Raw genomic sequence first — 26,837 nt, forward strand, 5'->3', positions numbered from 1 at the left:
CGGACGGGCAGGGTCGGCAGCGCCGGCAGCGCCTGCCGCCGGGGGCTGCAGAGGCGAGCCTCTCCCTCCGCGGCCGCGCAGCGGGGGCGGGAGGAGAAGGAGCGCTCCCCACGGCTTTTTTTGAGGGGTAAGCATCGCTTTCCCAAGCAATCCACGTCTTGAATTCGGGGCTCGTTTTGTGTCTTTGGGAAAAGACTCCGCTAAGGTTTGTGTGGTGAGCTGGAAGGAAGCATATACCTACGTGTCCTCCTTCGCCACCTTCCCAGGAGAAGGGACGGGGCGAGCCCCGGCTGGGTGCGCTGCTGCTTATTGTCCCCCGGGTGGAAGGTAAGATAGGAGTCCGTACATAGAGAGATGAGGTGAAAATGGTTTATCTCGTTAGAACCCGGACCACAGGTGAACACTACACATTCTTTTATGACAAAAGTTTGTTTTATGAAATAAATTTTACTAAGCAATAAGCCAGAATGTAGAAAAATACATTTTACCTCCAAACTCAATAAACAAGGAACAAAAACTTTAGTAGTAGTGCATAATTATTTAGTGGTAGCTACAACAGGGGTTCCTAAACTTTTACAATAAGAGCTTGCATAAAACAGAACAAAGGAGTGAGAGAGCGTTCACAATCTTTTTTTTTTTTTCTCCCAAAAGAACATAACCCAAAAAGGTGACTCGGGTGGTTTAAACAGTGGATGAAAGGCGGGAGGTTCTACAAGAAAAAAAAAACAGTCAAAGAAGAAAAGCAACTCCAACCGAAAAATGCCAAGGCGAGAACCCTGCTCGTTACACATGATGAGAAGCATGGACAGCACTGGAGAGTAACACACTGTACTTTGCATCCAGGTCCAGTACCGAGCTGCCGGGGCAGTTGGGTAGCGGATCGGAGGTGGGGGCGGCCTCTCCTTCCCTACGCCCCGCCGCACCGTGACCGGGCGCGCCCCGGGGCCGCCCCTCGGCTCTTCCCCACTCTTCCCAAACGGCTCCTAGCTCCGCTTTGGCTTGTTCGGCAACTCTGCCCGGCCAGCCAGCAGGACAGTGCACGGGGCTCGCTATCCTTGCTGCTAGTTCGGGATTTAGGAGAGGGAGGGTGTTTTTGTTTGGGTTTTTTTTTTTTTTGATTTGGGTTTTGCTGGGAGGGGTTAACTATTTCTCCCTCCACTAGTCAACAGAGATACAGAATTTGGATCGAGCTGTTGTTTTCACCACAAGAGAATTATCGTCTAAGCTCATTGTTTGAGGAGACACTAATACAGATACAACTGGAATCAAAGAAAGCAGAAAGAAATCGAAATCTAGAGCAAAGGGGACAGTGCCCCTTCAGAGAGGCTAGTGGCAAAGGAGCCTGCCTTGAGACTCACCGCGGGAAGAATCTGCTTCAGCAATTCTCCCAAATCATTTTCCTCATAATCCCCTGGGAGCAGGGCATCCTTCTCTATGTACAGTAGCAAATGGTGAAAATTAATGTCTTCGACCCTGTCGCGGATAAAAATACTATCCTTTTAATTTCCGTTACAAAAATAGGAGTAATATTCAAAACAATGATTGTCTTTTTTTCTATTTATTTTATATAAAAACATAAACAGCTCAGGCGAATTCTTGTTCTTGTGCAGGCTTTATATGAAGATTTGTTCTTTAGTATTCGTAGTAGTATTTATATATATATATTTATATATTATATATAACTTAATGATTGGTCCACAAAGTAGATCTGTGCGTTTCTCTAGTGCTTTTGTACAAAAGAAAAACAATATTATTATCAAAATATTCATTTAATGGCTTTACTTCATACATAAATACATGTTTCGATAACACAGGAGCGGTGATTGTTCAGTCAGTTTGGAAATGACTTTTGTTTTTGTTTTGATTTTTTTTTTGTTGGGTTTCTCTCTCTCTCCCTCTCTCTCTCTCTCTCTCTCTCTCTTTCTCTCTCTCTCTCTCTTTCTTTTAGGACTTTGTATACACAGGAGTGGCTGGTTACTCATCGCTACAAATACGCTACTCGGCGTCCTTTGTTTTTAACTCTTTGTTTATACCTTTTCCCCAGGACGGCTGCTAAGTATTTCTTGACAGCCATTTGTTTCCGGTAGCGGCTGTAGCTGTCCGTGAAGATGCCGTCTATGTGCCGCTTGGTGAGCGGTTCCGCCTCGTCCCCCAGGCCGCTGCTGGCACCGCTGCAAGGGCCGAGAAGCACAGCTGCATCAGGAGGGGCCGCCGCCGCCGCCGCCCCGCACCGCCCCGCGCCGCCCCGCGCCGCCCCGCGCTGCGCTGCGGGAAGGCGCGGGCAGGGCCGCGCCGCTCCCCTAAGCCGCTCCCTGCTCCCGGCTGCGCGCCGCCCCGCGGATGCCTCCCGCCGCCCGCCGCGGGGCCACCGCTGCTCCCGGCGCAACACGTTTTGCGCCGGGGAAGACAAAGGAGCCACCTAAAGCCGCTCGCAAACTGGGAGCCGGTGCGGCCAGGAGTCGGCAGGCGGGGGAGGCAATATATGCCTGCTATGAATTATTCATGGCGGCGGGGTAAGCCGCTCTCCCCGGGGCTTTATTAAAACGTTGCCTCGCGCTGACACGCGGCGGGGTGCGCGGGGCTCGCCGGCGGGCAGCGGCGCGCTATGCGCACCGCTCGGCCGAGCATCTGGGGGCGCCTGTTCTTCCCGGCGGAGCGGGCTTTAGCCAAATTCCCCGCCTTAGCCGAGCCCCCGGTAATTTCTTCCGACCGACTGCCTCCCCAGGAAAGCGGCGAGGCCGCCGAACTTGTTGTTTTTAAATAAGCCGGTTGCAGAAAATATGTGTGGACAGACACACCTCAAATCCGTATATATGCACAAAACGAGCACACCGCCGCCAAGCCCGGCGCTGACAGCTCGGCTCGCGCTTCCCCCAGAGCCGGCCGCCAGCCGCTGCCGGGGCCGGCGGGGGCAGCCGGGTTTGGGCATCGGGACCCAGCCGTGCCCAGCCCCGCGGCCGGGCTTCGCCCCACCAACCACCCCGCTGGCGCAACAAATTTCCAGCCACGGCCCATTAAGCATTGTTTCCTCTAGCCGCGGCCCTTTAAGCAACTGTTGGAGCAGCAGCAACGCCCACCGCGGAAAAGAAGGGGCGAGAAATCCTTACCCGACCCGCTTGGCCATCAGAGAGTGCAGATATTTCCTCGCAGATAACTGACCCAGGAGTTTCCTGTAGGCTTTGTTGAAGATCCCATCGGCGTGCCTGGGCGGAGGGAAAGAGCCCACAGATGAGCGGCGAGGCCCGGAGCCGGGCTCCGCAGGGATGCGGAGAGCCCGGGCTAGCGGGCACCGTCCCTCCCTCCCTCCCTCCCGGAGAGCGGAGGGCGGCTTCTCCCCGTGGTCCCCTGGGACCCCCCCTTCCCCACCCAGACCCTTCCCTCCTCTTTGCTGAGCTCCGCGCTCGCCCGGCATTTCTGCTGTATTTCAAGGAGCAGTGCTAGCCTTCCCCGGCGCAGGCTGCTCCCCGCTCCCTCCCCCGCGTTGCTGGAGGTAAGGCGGCTTTTCAGTTTCTTCTGGTCTCTACTCTGGCGGCCGGGCATGAGAACGGGACCCGTGTAGCTTGGTCGTTTGTTTAGGTTCGTGGGTTTGTTTTTTTTTCCTGTTTTCCCCCCTCCCAATCGGTTCGGACAGACCCGTTTTGCTCCCGGCTCAAAATTCATTCCTGCCACCCCGCCACTTCCAGTCACCTCTTTTCCGGTGGGTAATACAAGGTGTACATCTCGCCTATCATGGAGGACGGGTTCGCTATACCGAGGGGCTCATGGTCATAGGCGAAGTCCTGCAGAGTGTTCCCGTCCTCGTCATAGACTTCATCTTCCAGCCTGGCAACGAGAGCAGCGAGGGGAAGGAGTCAGCCGGGCTGGGGGCTCTCCGCCCGGCCAGCCCCGCCGCCGGCTGCCGGCTGCCGTCGCGGCCGGTCCCCTCGCGGAGCCGCCGCCGGGGGAGCAGACACGGCAGCCCCGGCAGCCCCGTCCCCCTGCCCCTGCCCCGTCCCCTCCCCGCGCCCGCCCGCCAACCCGCTCCGCCGCTTCCCATCCCCGCCCTCCACGCGGGAGGAAACACACCCGCCGCCAGACGTGGTCCAAGAGGGTGAAGAAAAAAAAAACAAAACAAAAACAAACCCACACCCCCGCCCCCAGCCCCAGAAACGGCCCCAGAGCTGCCAGAGCCGTGGCTGGGGCTTCCCGCACCGGGTGCACGCACACACACACGCACACGCGCGCCGGGGGGCTGGGCGGGGGCGCAGCAGCACCCCCGACGGCTGCGGTGCGCGCCCCGCGCTGCGCCCGGGGGGGCGCTTGCGCGTGTTTTTGGTTTTCTTTGCAGCTTGTCCCTGCTCGTTCAGCTCGCCCGAGTTTTATGTCCCGGCCCGCCTCCCCCCACCCCCCTCCCGTCCCCCGCTCTCTCCGCAGTACGATGTAGGTCATGGTGCGTTACAGGCAGCTATTTTTGTCTGTGAGCTTTAGCGGAGGTATTAATAATAGATGCCGCTGAAGTGTTGCACTCCTGCTAATCCAGGCGCTTGAATGAAGCGAGCCGGGTGCCTGCCAGCTAATGGCCCCGGCGGCCGCTGAGCCGGCCGCGGAGAGGACGCGGCTGCCGGCAGCCAGGCCCGACGGGCTCCCCGGCGAGGCCCGCTTCGGACAAGGACCCCCGGAGCCCCAGCAGGGACACCCTCTTCGGACAGCCTGGGGCATCCGGCATCTCCCCCCGAGCCCAGCTGAGCCGCGCAGCAGGGGCCCTCCGAGGGACCCCCGGCACAGAAGGGTCCTTCAGACAACAGCACCGCGCCCCAAAACGTCCCCCCAGCCCCCGCGACACCGGCCGCCCCCCCCTCCCCGAGCTACAAGCAGGGTGGGACCCGGCTGCCCTGGACCAAGCGTCCTGCACTCCCAGCCGCGGCCCAGTACGGGCAAGTCGCTTGTGCCGGCTGCGCTGGGGCTTCCCCAGTCCTGCCCCCAAACACAGCAGGGTCCAAACACTCCCGGCCCCCAGGTACGAAGGGACAGCAAAGGCACCAGCCCGCGCTGGAGGCCAGCAAAGCACCACCGAATGGATACATACATATTTAAAAGCAAACCAAACAATCTCGCCAGCCGCTTTCCCCCGTTAAGGGGGGAGCTAGCATAAATACAGACAGGGCGGAGAAGAGACTAAAACCCCTTAAACTCCCACCGCTGCTGCCGGAGCCAGGGCAGCACTCGCATCCCTGCCGCCCAGGCACCCCGCCCGGCCGGGCGGCGCAGCGCAGCCCGGGGGCGCCCTCCCAGCTGGGCTGCCCCGCCGAGGGGCGGCCGCACCGCCGCATCCTCCTGCCGAGACCCCCCTCTCGGGGTGACAAGGGGCCGCAGATTATAGGCTCTAGGACCCTGGGGACCGGCTCCTCTCGAAGTTAGTGCAGCAGCCTGGCGGGCCACCCTCTCCCTGTTTTACCCGCGGAGCCGGATTTTTCCATCCCGCCAGCTCCTCTCCCCAGACGGAGGGGGTGGGCTCATGGGCGAAGTGGAGGGGGTTTCGTTTGGTGACTCCCCCCCATCCTCTTTCGCCTTCCTCTCTCGCAAGTTTTGCCTTCCCTTAGCAAGCCTAGGGCAGTAGGGGCCTGCAGGGGTCCCGGAGGAGCCCCCGGGGCGGGGGACGGACCTACCTGAGCGCCGGGTACTGAAGTCCAGCCGCAGGTGAGCAGTAGACACTGCAATGCATTATTATGCCATAGACCAGGAGTGCTAGGATCGCTTTGCTACACATTGCCACTCTGTGCGGGAGGGAAAGGAGAAATTCTGTCAAAAAAAAGGGGGGGAAAAAAAGGGAAAAAAAAAAAAAGCGCGACCAACCAAGCCCCTCGCCGAGCCCGCCGGGGAGGGAGGCAGCGCGGCCCCTGAAGCCAGGCGCCGTCCGCAGCCGGGGCGCCGCGCGGAGCGGTGCGGAGCGGCGCGCAGCAGCGCACATTTGCCACCGCCCGCCCCGGGACCGGCCGCCGGGGCGAGGCGAGCCGCCCCTGCCGCGCTGCGGGAAGGCCCGGCGAGCCGGCTTGTGTCCTTACCATTAAACTCTAAACACCCGGCACTAAGAGCGTTTGGCTGCGAAACTAAAAGGGCAGGTCTTAAAAAAAAAATAAAAAAAACACCCAAAACGGGGAAGGGGGGGAATACAGCTGTCTCCCAAGTTGCGGCCGAAAGGAGTTAAAACCCTCGTGGCATCGCCTCTCCGATGGGCGAAGGACCCGCGGGATGAAGAAGATGCAAAAGCAGCAGTTACTTGTTTGCTGATTTAAAGGGAATCCACTCCGGGAAAAAAAAAGGAAAAAAGAAAAAGATAAAGGAAAAAAGTTTGCAGGTAGCAGCACAGATCTGGAGTGGAGTCTGCGAGGGAAGGGACAGACAGAAAGAGGGATGGAGCGAGATGTCGGCGGAGAAGGGAGCACAGGGAAAGGGGGAAGAGAGCGAGCGAGCCCGGGAGGGAGAGGAGGAGGAGAGCCGAGGGCTGGCTGCTTGAGATGTTGTCTTCCCCAGATCTCTCCCCTCACTGAGAGCCTTCAGCTTTCTCCTCTTCTTCTCTTCCTGCTCGGTGGCTCCAAACTTGACCAGCCTTCCGCAGCCTTCCGTCTGATACGCAATTAGCAGCAAAATCTTTGCAAACACTCCGCTTCAGCGAGAGCCCTCTTCGTAAACATTTGCCTGCATGTCACCTTAGAGGACGGGCAATATTGTTTGTTGCCCCGTGGTGGTGTCCGGATTTTTATTCATGAATCAAATGCCTTTTTTTTTTTTTCCCCCAGTCACGTAATAATCGGGTATCAGAAAAGACGTCACCACACCAATTCCTCAAGGAACACAGTTCTGTGTCGTCCTCAAAGATGAGCTTATCAGGAGTCATAAAGCTTCTCATAAACACCAACTCACACTTCCCCCCAAAAATAAAAAAACAAAACAAACAAACAAAAACCAAAAAACCAAGCCATCCCACAAGCCTAAAAGGATGTTCGCAACGGTCAAGCTTTACCTGCCGTAGGAAGGGACCACGAGGCGGAGGAGGGCGGTTAGGAGTGAGCTTGGGGGTCCCCCGGGCTTGGCAGGGGTCTCTCCCCGGGCTTAGCTCCGCACCTCTCCGCGGGGCCGGCTGCGCCCGCCTTCGCGGCTCGGAGCCGGCCCGGGGACTGCGCGCAGGCGGAGCAACCCCAACGCGGGACCCACATTTCCACCGAGATTGGGGGAGGCATGGGGGGCTTTTCTCTTACTTCCCCGCTTCTTTTTTTTTTTATTGCTATTGTTGTTATCATTACGCAACGCTCCCCCCCGGGGAAACCAGCAGTGCCGTAAGCGCTCCGCCTGTGCCGCCCGCCGCAGCCCCACGGCAGCCGCGGGGACGGGCCCACGCGCGGCCGCCGCAGCCCCCGGGGCCCCGGGCCCGCCGACAACCCGGGGGCGGCGGGGAGGCTCCCTCCCCCCCTCCCCGGTCCGACCCTTTCCCCTCCCCGCCTGCTGCAAAGGCCGGTGCGCGCCTGCTGGGCACAGCGGAGCGCGCACATGGGAAAGAGGGGAGGATTGCCATGAAAAAAAAAAAAAAGGAAAAAAAAAGTTAATTTGCGGAGACAGTCTTAGGGAAATCCCTTCTCCGAGGAGTTCCCCGCCGCCGGGATTATTTTCCCCCAAGTGACGCGGTGGGAGGCGAGCGCCGGGCGAGGACCCCCGGCTGGCTACCAAACCCCTGGGTATTTCGCTCATCTCCGCGCTCTCTTCTCTCAGTGGTCGAAACTCAACCCTTCATTTCCGAGAATTACCCAAAGAAATACAGGCTGCAGGAGCCATTACTGCACATTTTAATTATTAGGATCATAAGCAGAGAGTTCAGGAAGCAGCAATAATTTCGTTCTCCTGTTTCCTATTTGAATGGTTTTGGTGTAACATGTTTAGATGAGTTATTTGAGCCCAAATCGATTTCTCAAAAACAACAACAACAAAAAACACACCATACAATTACATTCCGATTATGGTCATTTAAGGTTTCAATATTTTCCGGAGGTAAAGGAAATTTAACGTGAATGAATTATTCCCTTTGAAATGGCCACTGACGTGATTACGGGGAAGGGGGACGAGACACTCGACATACGACAGGACGTTGTCTTAATTAGCGCTTCGCGTCGGGCGGGTAAAATAAGGCAACGGCGTTCAGCAGAAGAAAGTAACCGCGCAAGGCTCAAAGTCGGAGCGCTGCGGGGAAAGGCGGAGTGGCGGCGGGGGCGGAAATCCCCTTTCCCGGAGGCAGCCGGACCGCGGCCGGCGGCGGCGGGGTTTCCCGCAGGCGGGCGGCTCCGCGGGCGCGGAGCGCGGGGCGCGGCGGGCGCTGCGCCAGCGCGCACCGTCCGTGAGCGGCGGGCGCCACCGCGCGGGCAGGCAGCGCGGCTGCGGCCGCCGCCGCCCCTTGGGGGGACGCGCTGCCTCCAGCGCAGCCGCCGCGGGGCCCCGTCGGGGCGGCCGCCGCGGGGCGCAGCGCGGGCGGGCCGCGCCGGACCGGGCCGGGCCGGGTCGGGTCGGGACGTCCCCACGAGGGGAGAGGCTCGGTGACAGCCGCTCCGCACCAAGCCCCAGCGGCCGCGGATCCCACGCGGAGCCCCCGGCTAGGACACCCGCCGCCAGGGAGGTGCTGCCTTCTGCTTTCCTTTATTTCAGATATCGGGCGTTTTCTTTTGAGAGGTTGGGTTTTTTGGTTTGGGTGGTTTTTTTTTAATTGTTCTCCTTTGAAATGACTCTGTGATCGCAGGTGTAAGTGCAGGCTTTTCTAGACACGGGCATGGCAGGGATTAGATGGGTAACTTCGCTACACCAGCTTGAACTTCACACTCTTCCTAGGGAATGAGAAGGAAATATTCTCTCTTTCCAAAGAGACCAGAATCGTGGGCAGTGGATTTTAAAGCTGTGGCTATTTTCACCTTAGGAAAGCTACTTTCAGCTGCTTTTTGTTTACACATCCTCGTTTCCTCTCTTCCCTCGCCTCTCCCCCAGTTCTTTACAGAAGTACCAGGATACCTGGGCTCAAGCAACACAGAGATACAAATCCCAGTAAAAAAGGACTAAGCTTCCAGACAATTCTTAACAGCCCTAAGCCTCCTCTGCTTTTACAGTGTACACAGACTCAACGCCAGTATGCTTTGCAAAAATACAGCTTCTAGACACTCGTTTAGGGTGAGTAACTCACAAATGATTCATGCCAATAAAACTCTTGTAACATCTCTGTCTACTTCACGGATGTGTGTACGACATGAATATGCATACAACATGATTACAGTTCAGGCTGAATAAGTAAAGGTTTTAATCTGGCCTCCATATATAAGTAAATTTCAAGATAACTCTCTCATTTCAAGGCTGAAAGGGATTTAAGGTTTATAATACTTGCCTCTAAGGCAGACTCCTAAAGCTGCATGTGAAGGAAAGTAGGTTTTTCACTGGAGAACTTCCTTCATCTTTCTCTATCAACCTAAATTAGACCTTTTAATTTATCTGACTATGCTATTTTAAAGCTCTATTTTCTTAACTAGAGCATTATAATTCTTTAGATATTTCCAGTGGAGCTTGCATCCTCTGAGCCTTGTTAAGCATGACTGGGACTGATTGCTCTAAAACCTACTGCCAAAGAAACATATTTGATCATGTACCATGATGGGTATCTTTTCTACCCTCCAGAAAACTCTTTTATGCATATTTATGGCATAGTTCTATTTAAAAAAAAAAAAAGAGTAATCTATAAAACTGTCAGGGACTTTGTTATCAATCCATAAAGCAGGATGATATGTCATGCACACTTATCGGATGCTTAGCCATGCTATCTGTATTTTCTCAGTATGTCACCTTAGATGTGTCTTTCACAGGAATCCAGAAAATTGCCAGGCCTAGAATACCTAATTTTATCATGAAAGCTCATATGTTTTTCTGGCAATATAGAAAAGAATGAACTCTTCCTTCTCAAAAGCAAACAATCCTACCAACTCAGCTCTCTCGCTCTCTCTCTCACACACACACACACACTCACAGAAAAGCAGGTTTATCACTGTCTCACAGTTATCTTTCACCAGGCCTGATGCCGTACTGAGATGGCTCGGGGAAGCTGTTACGGACCTGTGGGCTGGCGAACTCTGTGCGTGTTTGCATCAGTGTTATGAATGTGTCGCTGGTCTTCATCCTTTCCCTGCCTTCCCGCCTCTGTCTTGTACTAAATGCTGGTGAGCTAGCACCTAGGAGGAGCTGCCTTGCCAGAGGGAGATTATCTTTTCAGGGAAGCCACTCGGCTGTATCTGTGGCCATCTGATAATGGCTATTTAGGGGATCACCCAGCAGAACAGAAGTTATTACAGCTCAAGCACCAGGAGCTATATGTCTTGTCAGATATTTTGAGCAGCTCCATCTGAGACACGGTACCTGCAACAGAGGCAGGAAAACTCCACTTTTTTCCTCAATTAGATCCCGACAGACTCAGAGACAGAGCGGGCTAAGGGTGTTTCATTTACAAAGTTGTTTTTCTTTTATTAAACTGCCCCCGCTTGTGCCCCCGCTTCTTTAACTAAAAGCAGCAGTATGTTTAGGAAATGTGGAAAACTGGCAAAACATGGTGGAACACTGTGGAAAAACATACATACCTGCATGTTTTCTTAGCTCTCACAGAGAATAAAGCCGTAATCCATAAAGTTTATTCATTCAAGGGGATTCTAGGAAAGAGGCACAAACTACAGAAAACTTTGAGAGTAGCAACCAAGGACAGTACCTGGACTGTTACTCTCTCAAGAGACATACCACAGAGAGCCTGAAACCCAAAATTTGACTCTAAAATCCCAAGACAGAAGGGAAATGCTTAGACCTGATTGAGAGCCCTTGTCTGGTGGTCGGGTCTGTTGGAGTCATTTCACAGGTGACTAACAGGGGTTAGCTGGCTGCATCCCACAGCAAATTCTTCATGAGGATTTTTCAGATAATGCCTTGTTGCCTTTTGCCACCATAACACTATTTCGAAACAAACGGTTAGAAACCATTCTTAAGTATATACTCTGGGAAGAAGAGTTATTTTTTTTTCTTTTCTTAAGAGATGAGCCACAACACTGCTTCTCAAGACAGCAGTGTGGGAGTAACAGGAGTGTGGTCATCCAGCTCTTGCCCCTCCTTGGAGTTTGTGGTGAACGACAAGACTAGCGGGTTGTCTGTGCCCTGCTCGATTGCCTACACACCTACACAAAAGTTCAGTGTCTGATCTTACATAAGAGCCTTCCTCCTCCCTCCCTTTCTGTCAGCCAAGCCAGATGACCAGGACAACAAAGCAGCACTGGAAGAGTCATTCCTATCAAAACGCAAAGGCAAGAAAAGCACTTTCTAGATTCATGAAAAACCAAATAGCAGATCTGGTTCCACATGGAGTTACTGTCACGCTATGCATACACAGTGGCACTGGAAAGATGTGACAGATAATTTCCTTGGACAACCAATATGCATATTTATAATCCCCTGTCTTTCACCCAATTTCCCCAAAAGTAAATTCGTGTTCTACAAAAGACGAAAAAAGTTATTTCCTTGGCCCTTTTTGACAAAGGATCTTAGATTGATCATTTATATTTGGAAAGTAAGACAATACTTTGGAAAGTAAGTAAGTAAGAAATTACTTTGCTACTGAGAGGCTAATAACAACAACAACAAAATCACTTTTTGAAGATCTAATATTCAAAGGCCTTCTCAACATTAAAGCCAGAAACCTCCAAAATGCTGCTAAAGATGCCTTGTGAGTCTGCAGGACATGAAGTAAAAGCAGAAATACTTTATTCTGCAGAATAAAAGCAGCGGCAACTGCTTATCAATGGCAGCAGATCCAGGCCTACTCTCACTCTCACTTCTACCTGCTTCAGTGTTCAGGGCCTATCCTGAAAAAGCTAGGGTAAATCCTTAATGGTGTGAATATGCAAAGTTTCACAGAACGCTTCCAAGCTACAATAATTTATACCGGGCCAATAAGACCACACTACCTTTATGTTCCAGGCTGTTTTAGATGAAGCTATAATTCAGTGTGAACAGCAAGTACAAGTTTATGTACTCCGATGTGGTAGAAATTTGGGTACAGCCTAAGAAACTGTGGGACTCCTATGCGCCTGTGTTCAAAAACTAAAAACCGTCTGTAGTTTTGAGGTATTGCTAATGGCACAGCTGAAGTTATTCATAGTTTGGAATTACCAGAAATAGTTGGAACAGATTAATAATGAATTAGAACAGTTCTTATCATTGCAGGAGCAAGAGAGAATAAATAGAATCATCCATATTTTCTTATTACAAACCAGTGTGCAGCCTATTACAAAACACTAATTCGGTGTTGCTTGTGCTGGAAAACTGTTAAAGGGTCCCTGACTTCTGACAGCGCAGCTGAACTCTGCCTGATTAGCCCAGGGCTGCGCAGAAACAGGCCAAACCGGGGAGGTGAGGACTGTCCCAACAGGGGTGAATCCCTGCCTGTCAAAGCCAGGTGCCGTTCAATAATTCCAATTAAGCACGCTAAAGACAACAGCGATCGGTCACGCAGAGCCCAATAGATATCAATCAGAACTGCATACTGTGATGAGAGAGAGTAACAAAAGTCTGGCTCGTTACGGGCAGGAGAAAGTTTGGTTGGGCGCATGAGCCCTTCCTAGCCGGTTCCTGCACGCTGCAGAGCCCCACAGTGAGAGGTGTCCCGTGGGGCTGCGGTGCCCTCCAGCCCTGCGTGACGTGGCAAGCGTGGCTTCGACGAGCCAAAACTGCCCGGAGCGCCGGAGATCTTCGTGCTGCTTATTTTGTGCCTCGTGAGCAATGCGAAGAGCTCTCGCAGCCCATTGCGCCACGGGGAGCCCCTGTCCTGTCACGCGCAGAAGGATGCGGGGCCTGGGATGGGAACGGGGGATTTTGTTCCCTGGCCTCCGCGGTGGACGCTGACGGGACAGCAGACACCAGGGACACCAGCCACAGCGCACTTTGGCAACTGTCGTTACTGCGGTCGCGGGAAACCCTGAGACATCTGCCCTGCGCCCCCGTCCCCGGGGAAGCCGCAGGCTGGACCTCCCCAGCGGGCTGGACCTCCCCGGCCGGCCGGCCGGCCGGCCGCAGCCTCAGCCGCCCCTCACTGGGACAGCGACATCCCCGACTGCGTGTTTTAGCCCTTGACTGCCAGTTTCTGGGCTTCCCAAACTCTGAAACATGCCATGCTTAAACAGCTTGAACTGAATATCTAATTGCACGCATGACCACTGGGGGGAAGTTTAGGGGCAAAAGACTGTAATTATAAGACAGAATGTGTGTTTTAAACCTTTTTTTTTAAATTCATTTAATTTCAGTAAAGTACTTGGGGCCGCTTAGCCTAAAAAGGAGTGGCTGATTCTTATTTTTTGTACTTAAAGATGGCACAAAGGATTTCCTTTGTGTGGCTTCATGGCCTGATACATCTCTATCTTCTAATAAAATGCATTTCTGTAACAGTTGAGGCAATTAATCACTTAAACAAAATTAGATTACAATCTCCATTACTTAAAAAGTCAGCCTTGCTGTCTTTCTAAAAGATCCCAAGCTATTGAGAAAATTATTTGGCCTGCTTTATGCAAAGGTCAGACTGGATGCGTGTAATGGTCTCTTGTAATGTCAAAAATCAGTCACTGACCCTTGTAATGCCAGAGGAAAGGCTGTCACTGATTGCAGACAGAACTGGATTAGACTGATCGACCTTTCTCATTAGGAGTGAGGATTGTCTGCAAAAACTCCGGTGTGATTTCATAACTTCAGGTATGTGTCTACTGAGCTCATTATGTAAATGCTGTAAATATATGTAAATGTTGCCTTTGGTCTTTTTTGAGTTTCGTAGGAGCTTACAGTGCTCAACACAGCCAGAAGTTGCTAGGACATTGTAGGACTGAGCCTTCTCTTTCCACCCCCAAAATTTGTTTTTAATCTCTGGAGCTAACCGGATTAGTCAACAATGATCACTGTAGCTGAAATAATAAACTATGATAATCTGTGACTATGTTTAAATTCTGAAACTTTAATATTGTATTTTTCACTGTAGTGCAATTCTGTTCCCTGGGTTTTTTTGCTATCAAGTGCAAGCATATTATTGACTTTGCATTTGGGTCCCATCAGTTTTTAGATAAAGGAGTTAATGGTATTCAATTTTGTGTGATTCTCTAAGATGTTTCACTCTACAGTAAAAACAGCTGTCTTATAAATCTCTCTAACTCTTGACATTGTCCTAAAACATATACATGGGTTTTAACTGCCTGAAATGAATGTTTTACCACCAGATAACTAGCTTTAGTTAGCTCCTCTGATATAAAAATCTGGAAGTAACAAGAATTTGCCCTGAAATATGATAGACAAGAAATATGAGCAAGGGATTACATGAATAACCTTATCTCATTACCTGATGATAACAATTTAAGGTGGTTTGGGGGTTTTTGGTTGGTTGGTTTTTTGTTTTTTGTTTGTTTATTTTTTGCTTATTTTTCCTAAGGACTCCACAGGGAGATATCTTTATATGTTTCACTTACCTCTCCATGAAAAAAAATCTCCTCTCTGGGAGAAGAAAAATCTTTTCATCACAGTCAAAAGAAAGTCATTGTCAGGAACATTATCTATTCAAACCTCTCTTCTACAGAAAGTAAATAACCCTGTTTTGAATATAGCTAATGACCTTCTTATCTCCTCAGATCAGTTCTACCAGTTCTGTTCTGAGTCAGGGACTGCTCCTTGTGTACCGTTCGTTTTTAGATGTGGTCAGTTCTTTTCCCCTCTCTCCTAATGTAGAATATTTTTATGCAATTATTCCAGAGCTTGAGCTACAAAGTAAACACAGGAATATGGGTTTAAAAGTCTACTTATGAAAACAGCAAATATTTATTCAGTACCGAGAAAATTATGTTAAAATTCCCTATGTGGAAGAGTTAGGAAAAAGATGATCTGTATGTGATCTGCTGATGATATGCCCATACTGATTTTGTGGGTTCTTCATCGTTACAAAATATTCTAGAATTATATAATAGCTTTCATCCAAAAACATTACTACTAACCTCATAATGCTCTTATGAGGCATATAGGCACTATTCTATTTCTTTTATCCAGAGCAGCCTGAAATACTGCAATTTAAGTGATTTCTTTGAGAGCGCATAGCTAAAAAACAAACTAGCTCTAAAATAAATCCTTGACTCCATTGATGTCAGAGGTAAAGCTCTTAGTGACTGTAATGAGGCTGGATGTTCACTTTTGGTAACCTGACTCCTCTTTGCCAGCAGTGAAGGTTTACTGCTCAGGAGTAATATGTCCCCTTGCCACCAAACACAATCACGCTTTCTAGGAAAATGGTTACATCCTCTTATTTCCCAGGCATGAGTTCATTCAATGCCATTAATATAAATGCCATTATATAAAGTAAATATCCCCTGATGAGTTCTGTGATAGCTTCAGGGGAGTCTAAGGGGAGTCCCTATAGAGTGATTTTAGTCAAAAAATGTTATCCTCCTGAAAATAGTAGTCACTGAATGGCGGCCTCCACCAATACATATAGAAATCAGTATCATTTAGAATAGCAAAGGGAACTGTGCATCCAAAACAGAAAATGGACGGTGAATGGACATGAAACACTAGTGAGCTACTGTATTTGTTGTTAGCTTGAAGATGATTAATAACGTTGAACTAAACTAAAAATAATTACAACCACATTACTCACCCTCAGAGAACAAGGTAATCAAAGGAGACTTCGCAACTGAGCAAAAGCTGTCCTTCAAAATAGATCTTTCCCGTCTTTCAGTGTTGATTAGAGAACAGCAGTATTAGTCATTACACTCAATATAGTTAGTGTCCTTCCCTTATTTTCCTGGGGGAAGGAGAGGCAGTAGGGAGATTTGAATCATGAGTTTTCCTCATATTTTTCTTAATGAATGATAGTGTGCACTGCTGTTCTGGAACACAGCATTGTGTAATGCCAGCGTAGTCACTGGCGTGCATTAGAAAGATGACAAAAGTTCCCAAGCATTGATGCATAGACTAAAAGCATACACTTGCTTTTAGGATGTGAAGAAAAGTGTACTGGCCAGTGCTTACTCCTGTTTTCAAAGTCTACATTTGGCTTAAAGAAGTTAAACCTATAGTAAATACTTTCTCAGGATCACTTCCCCCTATTTCTACAGCTGCCAAAGGATGGGAGAGGAGGGTGTTTTAGAGACAACGTCCCAGACTGCATGATTCATTATTATAAAATTTAGGAATGGTTAGCTGGGAACAGCACTGCAAAATATCAAATCCTTGTGGTATTCTGTGCTGTGCTACATTAGTCCTAAGCCTAAATGAGCCCGCAATGAAAGCGAAGCTCATCTTGAAGAAGAAAATAGCTTCTCTGCTCCAGTTAGGCAGTATAAAAATGAAAGGTCACAGAGATATTAAACTCACATTTTTTTAGTAAGAAATGGAGAAAAGGTGAGGGAGTTGTGGGTTTCTTTTTGCAGAAGTTTTTGTGAAAGGAATGAAGTGGAGTGAAGTCAGGTATGGCTCTTTAATTCCATGGAGATTTGTGAGCAAAGCACTTACAGTTGCTTTAACGCACAGCTACTGCCTTCATTCTTGTTAAGCACTGCATACCAGCAACTCTCAGTGAACTCATTAAATGTTGCTAATATCCTTACATGGCCTGGAGTCCCGGGTAGAAATACTGCAAGTTTTAAATATGTAAGTACAATAAATGGGAGTGTTGAATGCCTGACTTCCTCAGGACTTGGCTGTTAATGGAGCCTACACAGTACCAGGTGCAGGAACTGTTTGTTTCACATTATCCTACACCCTCAGATCATCTGGTAAGTGAAATGCTAAGGCTAGGTAAAAGGAAAACTTTCCAGGGGCAAGAACGGTGCGCTGCTCTCCTGAGGGAACCGACAGAAGCTGTATCTCCAGTGCAGACGTCCTAAACATCATTTGAACGAAGCTTTTGAAAGCATGTCATGGGGAAAATCCTGGCTCTGACAGAAGCAGTATTGCATGGAGAACAGTAAAGTTCATATAAATGTATCTTACAATGTATAAATATATTTTATATTTTTAATAACCCAGCCCTAGATTCCCTCCATCTCTACCACATCCTCATGGTTCAGTTTGGCCTCAGCCAAAGCTGCAGTGATACAAATGCATTGTCCCATCCTGCCCCTGCAGCCACCCATAGCCAGCTAAATGTCCCAGAGGCATCATGTGTGCCAGAGGTACCACATACATACCAAGGAAAGGTTTATTTGCTAAGGAAGATGCTGACCGTACTCCCACCTTAGCCTCCCCTACATATGCAGCCTCCTATGCCAGTATTTGTTCTCATTTTGCTGGCAGCTAGCCTTGCTGTAGATTAGGTTGAGAGCAGTAAAATTAGAAGAGCTGAGGTGGGAATATTGGCTGCGCTGCGTCAGGCTCGTTGCAGCCCTGCTGACGCGGCAGGCGCAGGGTACGCTCCCGTTCTCCCACCAGCAGACGCTGGGGCTCCCGCTGACTTAGTACGGGGCTTGACGTCGCACTCTGTGTGCCAGGCGAGTCCTCAAACACCGGTGGCCCGGTAAGGCAGGGTGGTGGCCCTCCGCTAGAGCATCTGAATGATGCAGGAAGGGACGCTTGTTGTACACGCCCCAGCTAGTCTTAATTTAACCAGGCTGAGAAACAGCAACCCCAAGGACATAGCATAAGAGTCAGAGTACCCACAATCAGCTATGCAGAGTTGCAGGCGGAGAGTCAGTATACAGTGGGAGTATATAGCCAGGTGCTACTGTATGGTATACATTTTATAGGGAAAGTGCAAAGCCTTCGTGCCACCTTGCGGTTGCTACATTACAGCTGGCACAGGGGGATGCCACCCCTCCTTCTGCTCTGTAGACACGCTCTTAGAATAAAAGCACTTAGCCTCTGGCAAGCCACGGGGACGTCTATCTATCACTTTAGGGCGGGTATGAGCCTTCATGCCACGTATCTCCTTCAGGAGCATTACGAGGCCTGAGTCATCCTTAGGAGTGCTTGGAAGAAGCAAACGCTTGGGTCTCCAAGGTGAGTGGGGGCGCGCACGAGTGCCCATCCTGCCAGCGCTGCCCGCGAGCGGTGTGGAAAATCGCCTCCTGGTTTGGGTACGCAATGTTCTGAGCGAGCTCCATGGCTGGCCATGGTGAGAAAAACATTTTCTTGTTCTCTCCCAGTGCATTATGAAAACCCACTAAAAGGAGCTTTTCGCACCACAAAATCTTTTAAAAGGATTCTGTCAACACAAAAGCAAACATTGACAGCGGTTGCCTTTCGAAGTACTTGAGTCTCCAAACTCTGAAAGACACTTCTTAATTTTTTTGCTTGTTTCTTCCTTTTTTCTTCTTAATTTTCCAGACTTGTTCTACTTGCAGGCTCCAGAGAAATATTTTCTGTAATTGCAAGAGTAAGAAAATGTGTCCTGAGATTAATTCCCATAATCATTTTTAAAACAATTTGTAAACATGTTCTTCACAAATTGGGTATTCAAATGCGTGGACCATTGCCTCAGCACTATTACAAAATTTCCATAGGGACAATTTACCAGAGAAACGGAGAGGGTGTGAGTCCCATTAGCATGTGGTGCCCATGGCCCAGGTCACGTCACTGAAGAACACTCACCATTCTGCACCATATTTTTTTCACCTTCTCCACTGCCCTTCATCCACATGTATCAGCATCCTGGCACTGGCTAATAGGATGCCCAAAGCTGATTTTTCTAACCCAGATTTTCTTCTGTTTTTGATGATATTAAGAGGCAAGTTGTTCCTGAATTTAGCCACACAGACAGCAACACGCCCATCTAATATACTTTAAGTAAAATACTGCCATTGCTGTCTCTGGGAAAACATATAAGGCTCTTTTATCTCTCAGCAAGAGAGAAGTAATTTTTTCTTAAAAGGGGTATCAGAGTTCTGTGTCCTGAAACTTCTCCCTTGGCTCTCATTCTGATTATCTTGTTACTGTAAAACCTGTATAAATGCTTCATATGCTACTACAGTGTAGGAATTTGCAAGTCAAAATAGCCAGTTAGTTTATCAGTTAGCAAGCTTCCATCTTTTGGAGATAATTTAAAGCTCTGCCACTGCAGCATTCAGTAAAGAATGAAAGTACTGGAAGACCTTAATGCTGGTCCTGAGAAGGAATCGAGTGCTACATTCAGTTTCTGTATTGCGAGAAACTAGTATCACAGTAAGAGGAGCCCATTATTTTGGAATAGTACCAACCACCCGCTTATTTTTTTTTTGTTTAAAAAGGTTTTTTATGTTCATTCAAGAGGAAGCATCAAAGATGCTAATAGCTAAAAATTAGTCACCCTGCACCAAAATATCCTGCTTCCAGAAATAATCATGCAAGTTACAAAACTGTGGGTCAGCTGATGCTTTGCAAAGAGTTTTTAGCCTCTAACAAGAGGGCAATCTACAGCTCGCACCAATACTTTGGCTGTCAGAGAGTAGCCAACCTGGCTGGACAACTAGTGAAAATGAAATTTCAGACGTTCAGAACCAATCCAGGCTGTAATGACTCTGGGTCTCAAGTTGACAGCTCACCCTGGCACCTGTCGGTAACAGTTACTTTACAATGTTATGCTATAATGAATCCCAAAAGGGTTTTAATATTTTGACCTGGTACTATAAACTCAGAGGTGAGCACTGGAGAACATCCTTTCTTAAGGCATAGCTATCAACAACTCAAAGTCCATGATACAAAATTCAGCATCACTTTTCTTTTTTTTTTTTTCAGTATTAACATCATGTGTCTAAAGAATAAGCGATACTTCACCTCTGTGCGATTGAAACCCTGAAGACCTATACAAGGACTGCAGCATACCAACTTTTAAAGAATATAGAGGCTCCATATGGAACTTTCTGCATCTGAGGAACATTAGCTCCGGATCATGTGGAAACGTCTAAAATAAGAACATGACTAAGCTGGCCTCTTTAATGACTAGAAAAAGAAACAAAATGGAAAATATCTACCTTTCAGGCCTCATCCTGTGCAGTGACCTGGAAAAGCAAACCTGTTGGCACCAGCAATCAAGCTTTCCTGCATTATCTTCCCAGGGGGTTGATTACTCTGTCCTAAATGTGGGTGACCGCTTGAGGTCCAAAATTCTTTACACTGTAGTTATTCCTCAGAAATCCAAACATAATTAGAAAAGCAGAAATATAGAGAGGTAGCCAGTATACGGTATGGCATATAGTAATGACAGTTAGGAAATTGCCAGTCAGGTTAGGTAAAAAAACAAGGCTACCAGCATGCCAGCTGTGAAGTTTGTGATTTTCTAAAAGGAGAAGAAAGTAGTTCCAAAGTTTGTAGTGTTATGCAGTATTATGTCTGTTTTCTCCCAAAAGGCAATTTTTGTAGTTATTTCCAATGTAAGAAATGCACATCTTTTCAAAGAACCATTCACCATAACTCATTCACTTCTAATCTTTTTTTAAGACAAAATTCTAGTTTTATGTAAAACTGAAACCAACAAAAGCCTTTAAGCTTTCTAAATAGGGAGGGAGTTAGGTGATGGGTTTGCTTTGTTCAGATGTCTAACTTTTGTTACTCTAAAATTAAAAAAGAACAGCAAATGTTCTTCCAATATTCGGTTATTACATTGACAGCAAGTTTCTCAATGTTCCCATGACATTTTTTATTCATATTATGATCGAATCACAACATACCAACTAGTATGGGCAGTGCATTGTACTAGGCACTGCCTGCACCTGTTTGGAACAGACCTCATCGGGAGACTTCACGATCTGAACAGAGAGGATAGACACAAATGAGCAACTGCAGGGAGAGGAGAGTGCTTTCCCTACAATTATATAGGGAAATAAGTCTCAAAGTGGTAGATCAACTCCGCATTTCCAAGCCTGCTGTTCTGTGTCTTAAAACATACTACTCTGCAGTACACACTTGTTTTTTTCCTCTTCTATTGGTTATGATGTATACAGAAGGAATTTCTTTTGTGTCTAGTAAGGCTTGGTCTCAGTGGCGAATTCCTCAGCTTATGGGGGAGATTATGGAGAATGTTTTCTGTTAAACGTAAATCCAATGTCTCTAGCAAAATTTGTGCCTACCAGATAACCTGCAGTCTTAGCATGGTGCTGGCTACTTCACTTAGCAGCGTTTACAGTCGAAACAGAGGTCAAAGTGTACGGACATTTTTGGCCTGCAACTTCAAAAAAACAAGTTTTCCTGCTGCTTGCATTCCTGTGAGGAAGTCGCATGCAGCGCTATCATTTCCAGTTCCTTGTAGAGGAGTGTTGGTATCCTATTTCATTCCAGACACGGCTATATTTTAGCGGAGCCTAAGGTGGGGTTTTTTTTTGTTTTTTTTTGTTTTGTTTTTTTTTTGTTTTTACCTACAAGCTTGTAAATCCCCTTGGAGACCTTAAGGAGGAAACACTCAAAATCAAGTTATGAAGTAAAAAAAAAGTAAAACTCATATGAAATTTGGTGTACGTCCTTATTTTTGTAACTGCAGTGTAGGTCAGCCAATATTAAAAATGGCATATACTTATTCATATTCCACTTTATATCCTAATTGCACACACTTTTTTGTCAGAAGGTCTGGAAAAAATACCTCTCTGTAGCAGCATGTTTGACTTAGTCCTTCATCTTGATCACATAACTTTAGCTGGAAACTAAAAAAGAAGGATTGGTTAACATTTATGAAGTGCTTTAAAGATGAAAGACGGCATATTTATACATTTTATTGCATTTATGGCATTGTCATTATAAGCTCATCTGAAATGAGTATTTCTTCTGTTGAACTGGAATCTGAACTAAGAAACTTTTTTGCAGTAGATATTTTTCTTCACTTGTATTCAAAGCTTCAGCCTTGAGGTGATGAAATCACCCTGAATGCCACATGGAAGGAATGTCATTCAGTAAGCAGTGATTTTCTAGCTGGAAAGACCAAGAAAGTAATTTGTGGCCTTTTCCATCTTTAGTACAGGACAGAGTTTAGTCATTTTGGACAGAGATAGATTAGATCTGTCTGGGTGAGTAACCTGAGGGCAATTCATTAATTAGGGAGAACACACAGCTGTGTATGGGTGAAATTAGGAAGAAAACAAATTTGCAAATGCATGAATGACAGCATCAACAACTCCTTCTCAATACTTGTATTTATGCTGTCATAAAAGAATGGTGTTATTCCATAAACTGACGATAATTTAATATTGGAGATTGCCTTTGTAACTAAGGGTGGATGAACTCCACACAGCTGAAATCCTATTCCAGACTACTTTTTCCCAGCTCCTCAAGGTTCATTTCAGATCTACAGTGGATGATGTTTGGGCCAAGACAAAAAATACAGATAACTGAGATATGAAACTAGATTTGAGAGTTGAACAGCCTTCCTTACAGGTATCTGTACCCACAGCCCTGGTGGTAGGTGATAAGCGGAATAAAAGATCAGACTCAACAGTGAGAGATATCAGGAAGAAAAATCTCTTTTCTGAAGCCAGTAAATATCTGGCCTTGTATCTCAATTTGCAAATTTCTTATGAATAAGAGTGCTCATCCTATTTAACTAATACAGCCAAAATAATGAATGTCATTATACCAGTCACCATTTTCCTGTTCTGAAAAACAATTGTTTACAGACCATAGATTGAGATGGTTGAAATCAGCTGTCCTTAAACATGATAGGAAAGGAAGAAGGGTTGACAATGCAGTATGCTCTCACATGAAAAAAGTTGTTTCTCTATACACTATGTCTCAACGATTAGACGTGTTATTTCCTTTTTCAGTTAATTTCATTACTGACAGATGTAGAAGAGAAGGGAGAAGAAAACAGCTAAGCAAGCAGAATTCTCTGTTTAACGTGAGAATAGAGCATGTCAATATTTTCCTCTACATGTTTTACAAATGATGAGTTCTTGGTTTTCACATTTAGACAACCTAGAATCTACTCTGAGGTTTTAAATTATTAAAAATAAAAGATGTTTATGTGCTGGATTTTCTACTGATCCTTTGCACCCTGAAAGTTTAGCACAGATGTATGAATTAAAACCATATAGCAAAGTCCTCAGATATCAGATGCAGCAACAGAAATTTTTTTTTCTTTGCAAGCAAAGAAAGGAGCTTAGATTGGTGCTGTTGTACTGTGCTTCCATAAGGTGACCAGGGGTATCTCAGAGATACTTCCTCCATCCCCCAGCCCTTCCAGCTTTCACTTTCCATACCTCCCCAACCAGAAGTGTTAGCAATAAAGATGAATGAAGATAAAACAGACACCAGTTCATGCCGCCGTTGTTTCAAATCCCTTCATTAGCCAGCCTTGTTGGCCTAAACTGCTGATGGTGAGTTCCACCCTATGCACCTGGTTACTGCTCTGTTAAAATTGACTCTGTGCTTTCTATACCTAATCTTGTAGCCAGTGCTTCCCACATCTCACTAGAAAGCAACATAGGAGAAGCTACATCGCCTGTGTACGGTTTTCCACAATTAGGATGGAAATACCATATCTAAACCTTGGTATACTGCTTTTGTCAGGAAAGATTGGGATTCTGAGCCATCAGTTCTAGGGCTACTACTTTTTGACATAACAGTACAAACTGAGCAACAGAGAACTTGGTAAAGGGTTATACAGCAAATAAAGAGAATTTATTGCTGAGCTTGTTCTTCCCTCCCCCCCCACCTCTTTTTAAAAGCAATGCCTTTAATATGACAGGTCTAGACTGTTCCAGATGCAGGAAGATGTTTAAATAGGAAGGCTATATCTGACATTCTTAACGGTAGAGTTTAGTTTCTTAGCTTCTGAGGGTCCTGTTAACTCTTGGATTAGTAAAGTGGAACAAGCAGTAAGTTAAAATTGTTATTTTTCTACAAGAATTCTGGGCTCCCGCAACAGAGAAGCTTACCAAATGAACATCAGCTTTATGGTTCTTCCTACTTCTTTCCAAATTTTAATCTCCCCTATCTCCCCAAGCTCCAAGGCAAATAGTGAGATTGGCAGTAACACTCAGAAGGAGCCAGAAGGGAAAGGGCAGGTGTGTTAGGGGTCAGGCTCATGTGTGTAGCCGGAGTTTGACTTTACGCAATAGATTCCCTTCCCATGCCTAATGAAAGGCCAGCACTATTAATTTCTCTGTTGGAAGTCAGTCAGATGAAAAACAGGCCTAGACTATTTCCTGTGATTCCTGCGTACTAAGACAGACTTTTTTGAGGAATCACGATTTCTTTTGGCTGTGTTTAATTTAACAGTTGTGAATCACCTTCCATCTAGTATTAGCCATTGTATTTTAGGAGCCTGATCCAAAACTGACTGTTGTCAAAGAAAAGGTAAATGAATAATACTCAGAAGGGTCCACCTCCCTACTGGGCAGCAGAAGGCGGTACCTAGATTTTCAAGCATTCAGAATGGGTGCTGAGTTCATTTGAAAATTAGGACACAAGTACTGCAAAGGTGAATTTCTAAGGTCTTTGAAAATCATTATCTTTTTTTAGAGGGGAGCTCAATTTTTTTGATAATGTGTCTCTTAATAAATACCTGAAAACTGAAATGTTCAATGACATATAGAAGAAACAGCATGGCAGAAAAGCCAAATTGTAACAAATTCTTGGAGAACTAACTTGACATGGGCATGCAGAGAAAAACTCTATGAGTCTCTTAAGCATTTGAACCGTCAGAAGTTAGCATTACTTTAAAGCTATCTGTTTTATATTAATTACAAAATAAAACCCTATAAAATACTACAGCAGAGTCAGTTAACACTTGAATGGAAGCTATGTATAAAAAAGGTATAAAGCGTGATAAAATAGAAATGCCTAAAAGGAAATCAGACACTATTAACAAATGAATTCTGTGAATCTCTGGCTAGAAAGGACACAAAAGAAATACTTAATCAGGTTGTGCATATGCTTACAGGAAAACAGATGCTTACAAACTTTACCATAGAAAAACAGTTACTGAAACCCTTCAGATACTATAGTTACTTGGGTGCGGTTTGAATGGACCTCAGGTTAGCAATTTTGAGCATGTCAGAGTGATAAATAAAATCCTTGGCAGAATGTAAAATGGTGATTGCTTAAAAGAGGAATTCCTTGAGGAAATCTGAGAGGCAGAACAGATGTTCCACTTATCAGATAAAATGTGTTCAGCAAACTCATGTATTCACTGCTATTTAATTGAAGATCAGTCCTTCCTCCATTTTCACAAGGTGAAGGAGATGCTTGTTTACCGATGGAAGACAGTTAATGGTTACTCCTTCTTTTTCAATAAATATTTCATTATATAACTACAAAAAGCGACAAATGAAACCTCCAAATACAAGCTAATAGGTCCAAAGCTTAATGGTTCTTTGCAAAGCAAAGGACATATGACAGTTCTTTCCCACATTTGCTTAGAAATGATTAAGTACCACGGTTCCAGGAAAAAAAAAGTCTTATTCTGGTAAATTACTTTTGTGAGATCAGAAAAAAATAGACTTATTTGCAGACGTACAATAGTCTCTAAAGACAAGATATTTATTTTCAAGTAAATGTAAACAACAAGCTAGGAGTTTAGACAATTCCCACTTCATTTTGACGAACAAAGCCAGACGTGAGAGCAAAAAATAGTACGTCTCAACTGATAGTATACAGTGGCTCACCTTGATTTGGAACTTCAGAAATTTAAGAACCAAGTTTTTAAAGAGGCTCTGCTTTCACCCCAGGGGCTGTATCAGTGTAGTCACAAGTGGCTTCCTTCTGCCCCCGCTTTCGCAGGGAATGAAGGACTATGATTCATATCCACATCAGTGGGCAGGAGACACTGTGGCTCTGTTCTTGGCAGTTCTGATCCTTTTTTTTCCTTTTTTTTACGTATTTGTTGTTTCAGGCCAGAAGGCAGAATTCAATTGTTTAGCTTCACTTCTTCAGTTTCATTTAGTGAACGAGCTAAATACAGAATCAAATAAGTCATGATTTGGTCAAACCTCAGTTTGCTTTTTTTTTTTTGGCCAAATAAATAGAAAAGGCACTCGATCTTGTCAAAAGACATTCAGGAACAGCAAAACCCATTGTCTCTTTCCAAAGGTCCTGACAAAACCCCAAATGCAGTTTGACACAGCCTAAAAAATTATACAGGCAGTAAAGAGAGGTGTGATGGGATTCACTCCTTATTGCCTGAAGAGCACCTCATTTCACCTTAGTTTCCAGTTTGTCATGCAAAGACTTGCAGAGGGCACCATATCTGAGCAGCATACAGATCATTTTGAGGCAAAGACGAGGGCTGTGCTTTCAGGTGTATTTGGGAAGTATGTTGTCTAGCCATTTCAAACTGCTGCTCAGGCATTTTGTAAGCCACGAAAATGTGACCCACCTGAGACAAAATATGGCTATAAAAGTATTTAGCCAGCAGGAATAGCTTTGAGCTTGCCACATCCTGTGACATACATAAAGAGCCTCCAAACAAGCGTCCCTAATGTTTTACCAACTTGGACGGACTCATGCATCATTCTGCCCTGGAAAAGGCCGTGGTTCCTTCCTCGTGAAAATCCAGCTCTCTACCTTGCAACACATCAGTGAAAAGGGTGTGTTAATCATGACATTGGTGCCAAAGAATCACATCAGATTAATTGTTCTCAAGAGCCCTAGGTCAGCCTTCTGTATCCCAGCGCGCTTGTGGCACAAAAGCAAAAGAGCAAAGCGGATTCACAGGTCAGTCGCAAACGCAAAAACCAGCTCCGCTTCATCCTTTCTTGCGTCCTGAGCCTGCCACCTGGCTGCCCGATCGTCGCCCAAGCCCCTGCCGGGCCATGATCCCGGCCAGAGGAGCCACTCTCTGGTCACCACTTCCTGGGAGCAGGATTGCCCGGTGGCCGCGGGCC

At 46.9% G+C, this 26,837-nt stretch overlaps 1 protein-coding gene and 1 long non-coding RNA gene across 5 annotated transcripts; one reads left to right on the forward strand and one right to left on the reverse strand.

The window, feature by feature from the left end:
- Positions 1-427: 427 nt before the first annotated feature.
- On the reverse strand, positions 428-7,129 carry ADCYAP1 (adenylate cyclase activating polypeptide 1). Of its 3 annotated transcripts, XM_068932295.1 has the most exons (6): positions 6,042-6,776; positions 5,646-5,753; positions 3,688-3,822; positions 3,108-3,203; positions 2,034-2,171; positions 428-1,473 (listed from the first exon to the last, which is right to left on the reverse strand). In XM_068932295.1, exons 2-6 carry the CDS (start codon positions 5,744-5,746, stop codon positions 1,293-1,295), a joined length of 651 nt encoding a protein of 216 aa, XP_068788396.1. In that variant the 5' UTR covers positions 5,747-5,753; positions 6,042-6,776; the 3' UTR covers positions 428-1,292. The 3 variants fall into 3 exon arrangements, with proteins under 3 accessions (XP_068788396.1, XP_068788398.1, XP_068788397.1); XM_068932297.1 differs by lacking the exons at positions 428-1,473; positions 6,042-6,776 and adding an exon at positions 7,001-7,129 and having other exon boundaries at positions 1,751-2,171; XM_068932296.1 differs by lacking the exon at positions 428-1,473 and having other exon boundaries at positions 1,751-2,171; positions 6,042-6,763.
- On the forward strand, positions 3,210-21,623 carry LOC138066014 (uncharacterized). Of its 2 annotated transcripts, none has more exons than XR_011139150.1 (3): positions 3,210-3,490; positions 9,001-9,180; positions 19,765-21,623. It is a non-coding gene; the product is annotated as an uncharacterized lncRNA (long non-coding RNA). The 2 variants fall into 2 exon arrangements; XR_011139151.1 differs by lacking the exon at positions 19,765-21,623 and adding an exon at positions 11,070-14,150.
- The last annotated feature ends 5,214 nt before the right edge of the window (positions 21,624-26,837 follow it).

The sequence above is a fragment of the Struthio camelus genome, chromosome 2, assembly GCF_040807025.1.
Source record: "Struthio camelus isolate bStrCam1 chromosome 2, bStrCam1.hap1, whole genome shotgun sequence".
Lineage (NCBI taxonomy): Eukaryota > Metazoa > Chordata > Aves > Struthioniformes > Struthionidae > Struthio > Struthio camelus.

Excerpts from the sequence above, each read along its gene's own strand:
- ADCYAP1 (XM_068932295.1), bottom strand. The coding sequence starts at position 5,746 with ATGTGTAGCAAAGCGATCCTAGCACTCCTGGTCTATGGCATAATAATG. Across the intron at positions 2,172-3,107 it reads CTGATGGCCAAGCGGGTCGG|CGGTGCCAGCAGCGGCCTGG; the intron begins GTAAGGATTTCT and ends CGGCCCTTGCAG. Across the intron at positions 1,474-2,033 it reads GCAGCCGTCCTGGGGAAAAG|GGTCGAAGACATTAATTTTC; the intron begins GTATAAACAAAG and ends TATCCGCGACAG.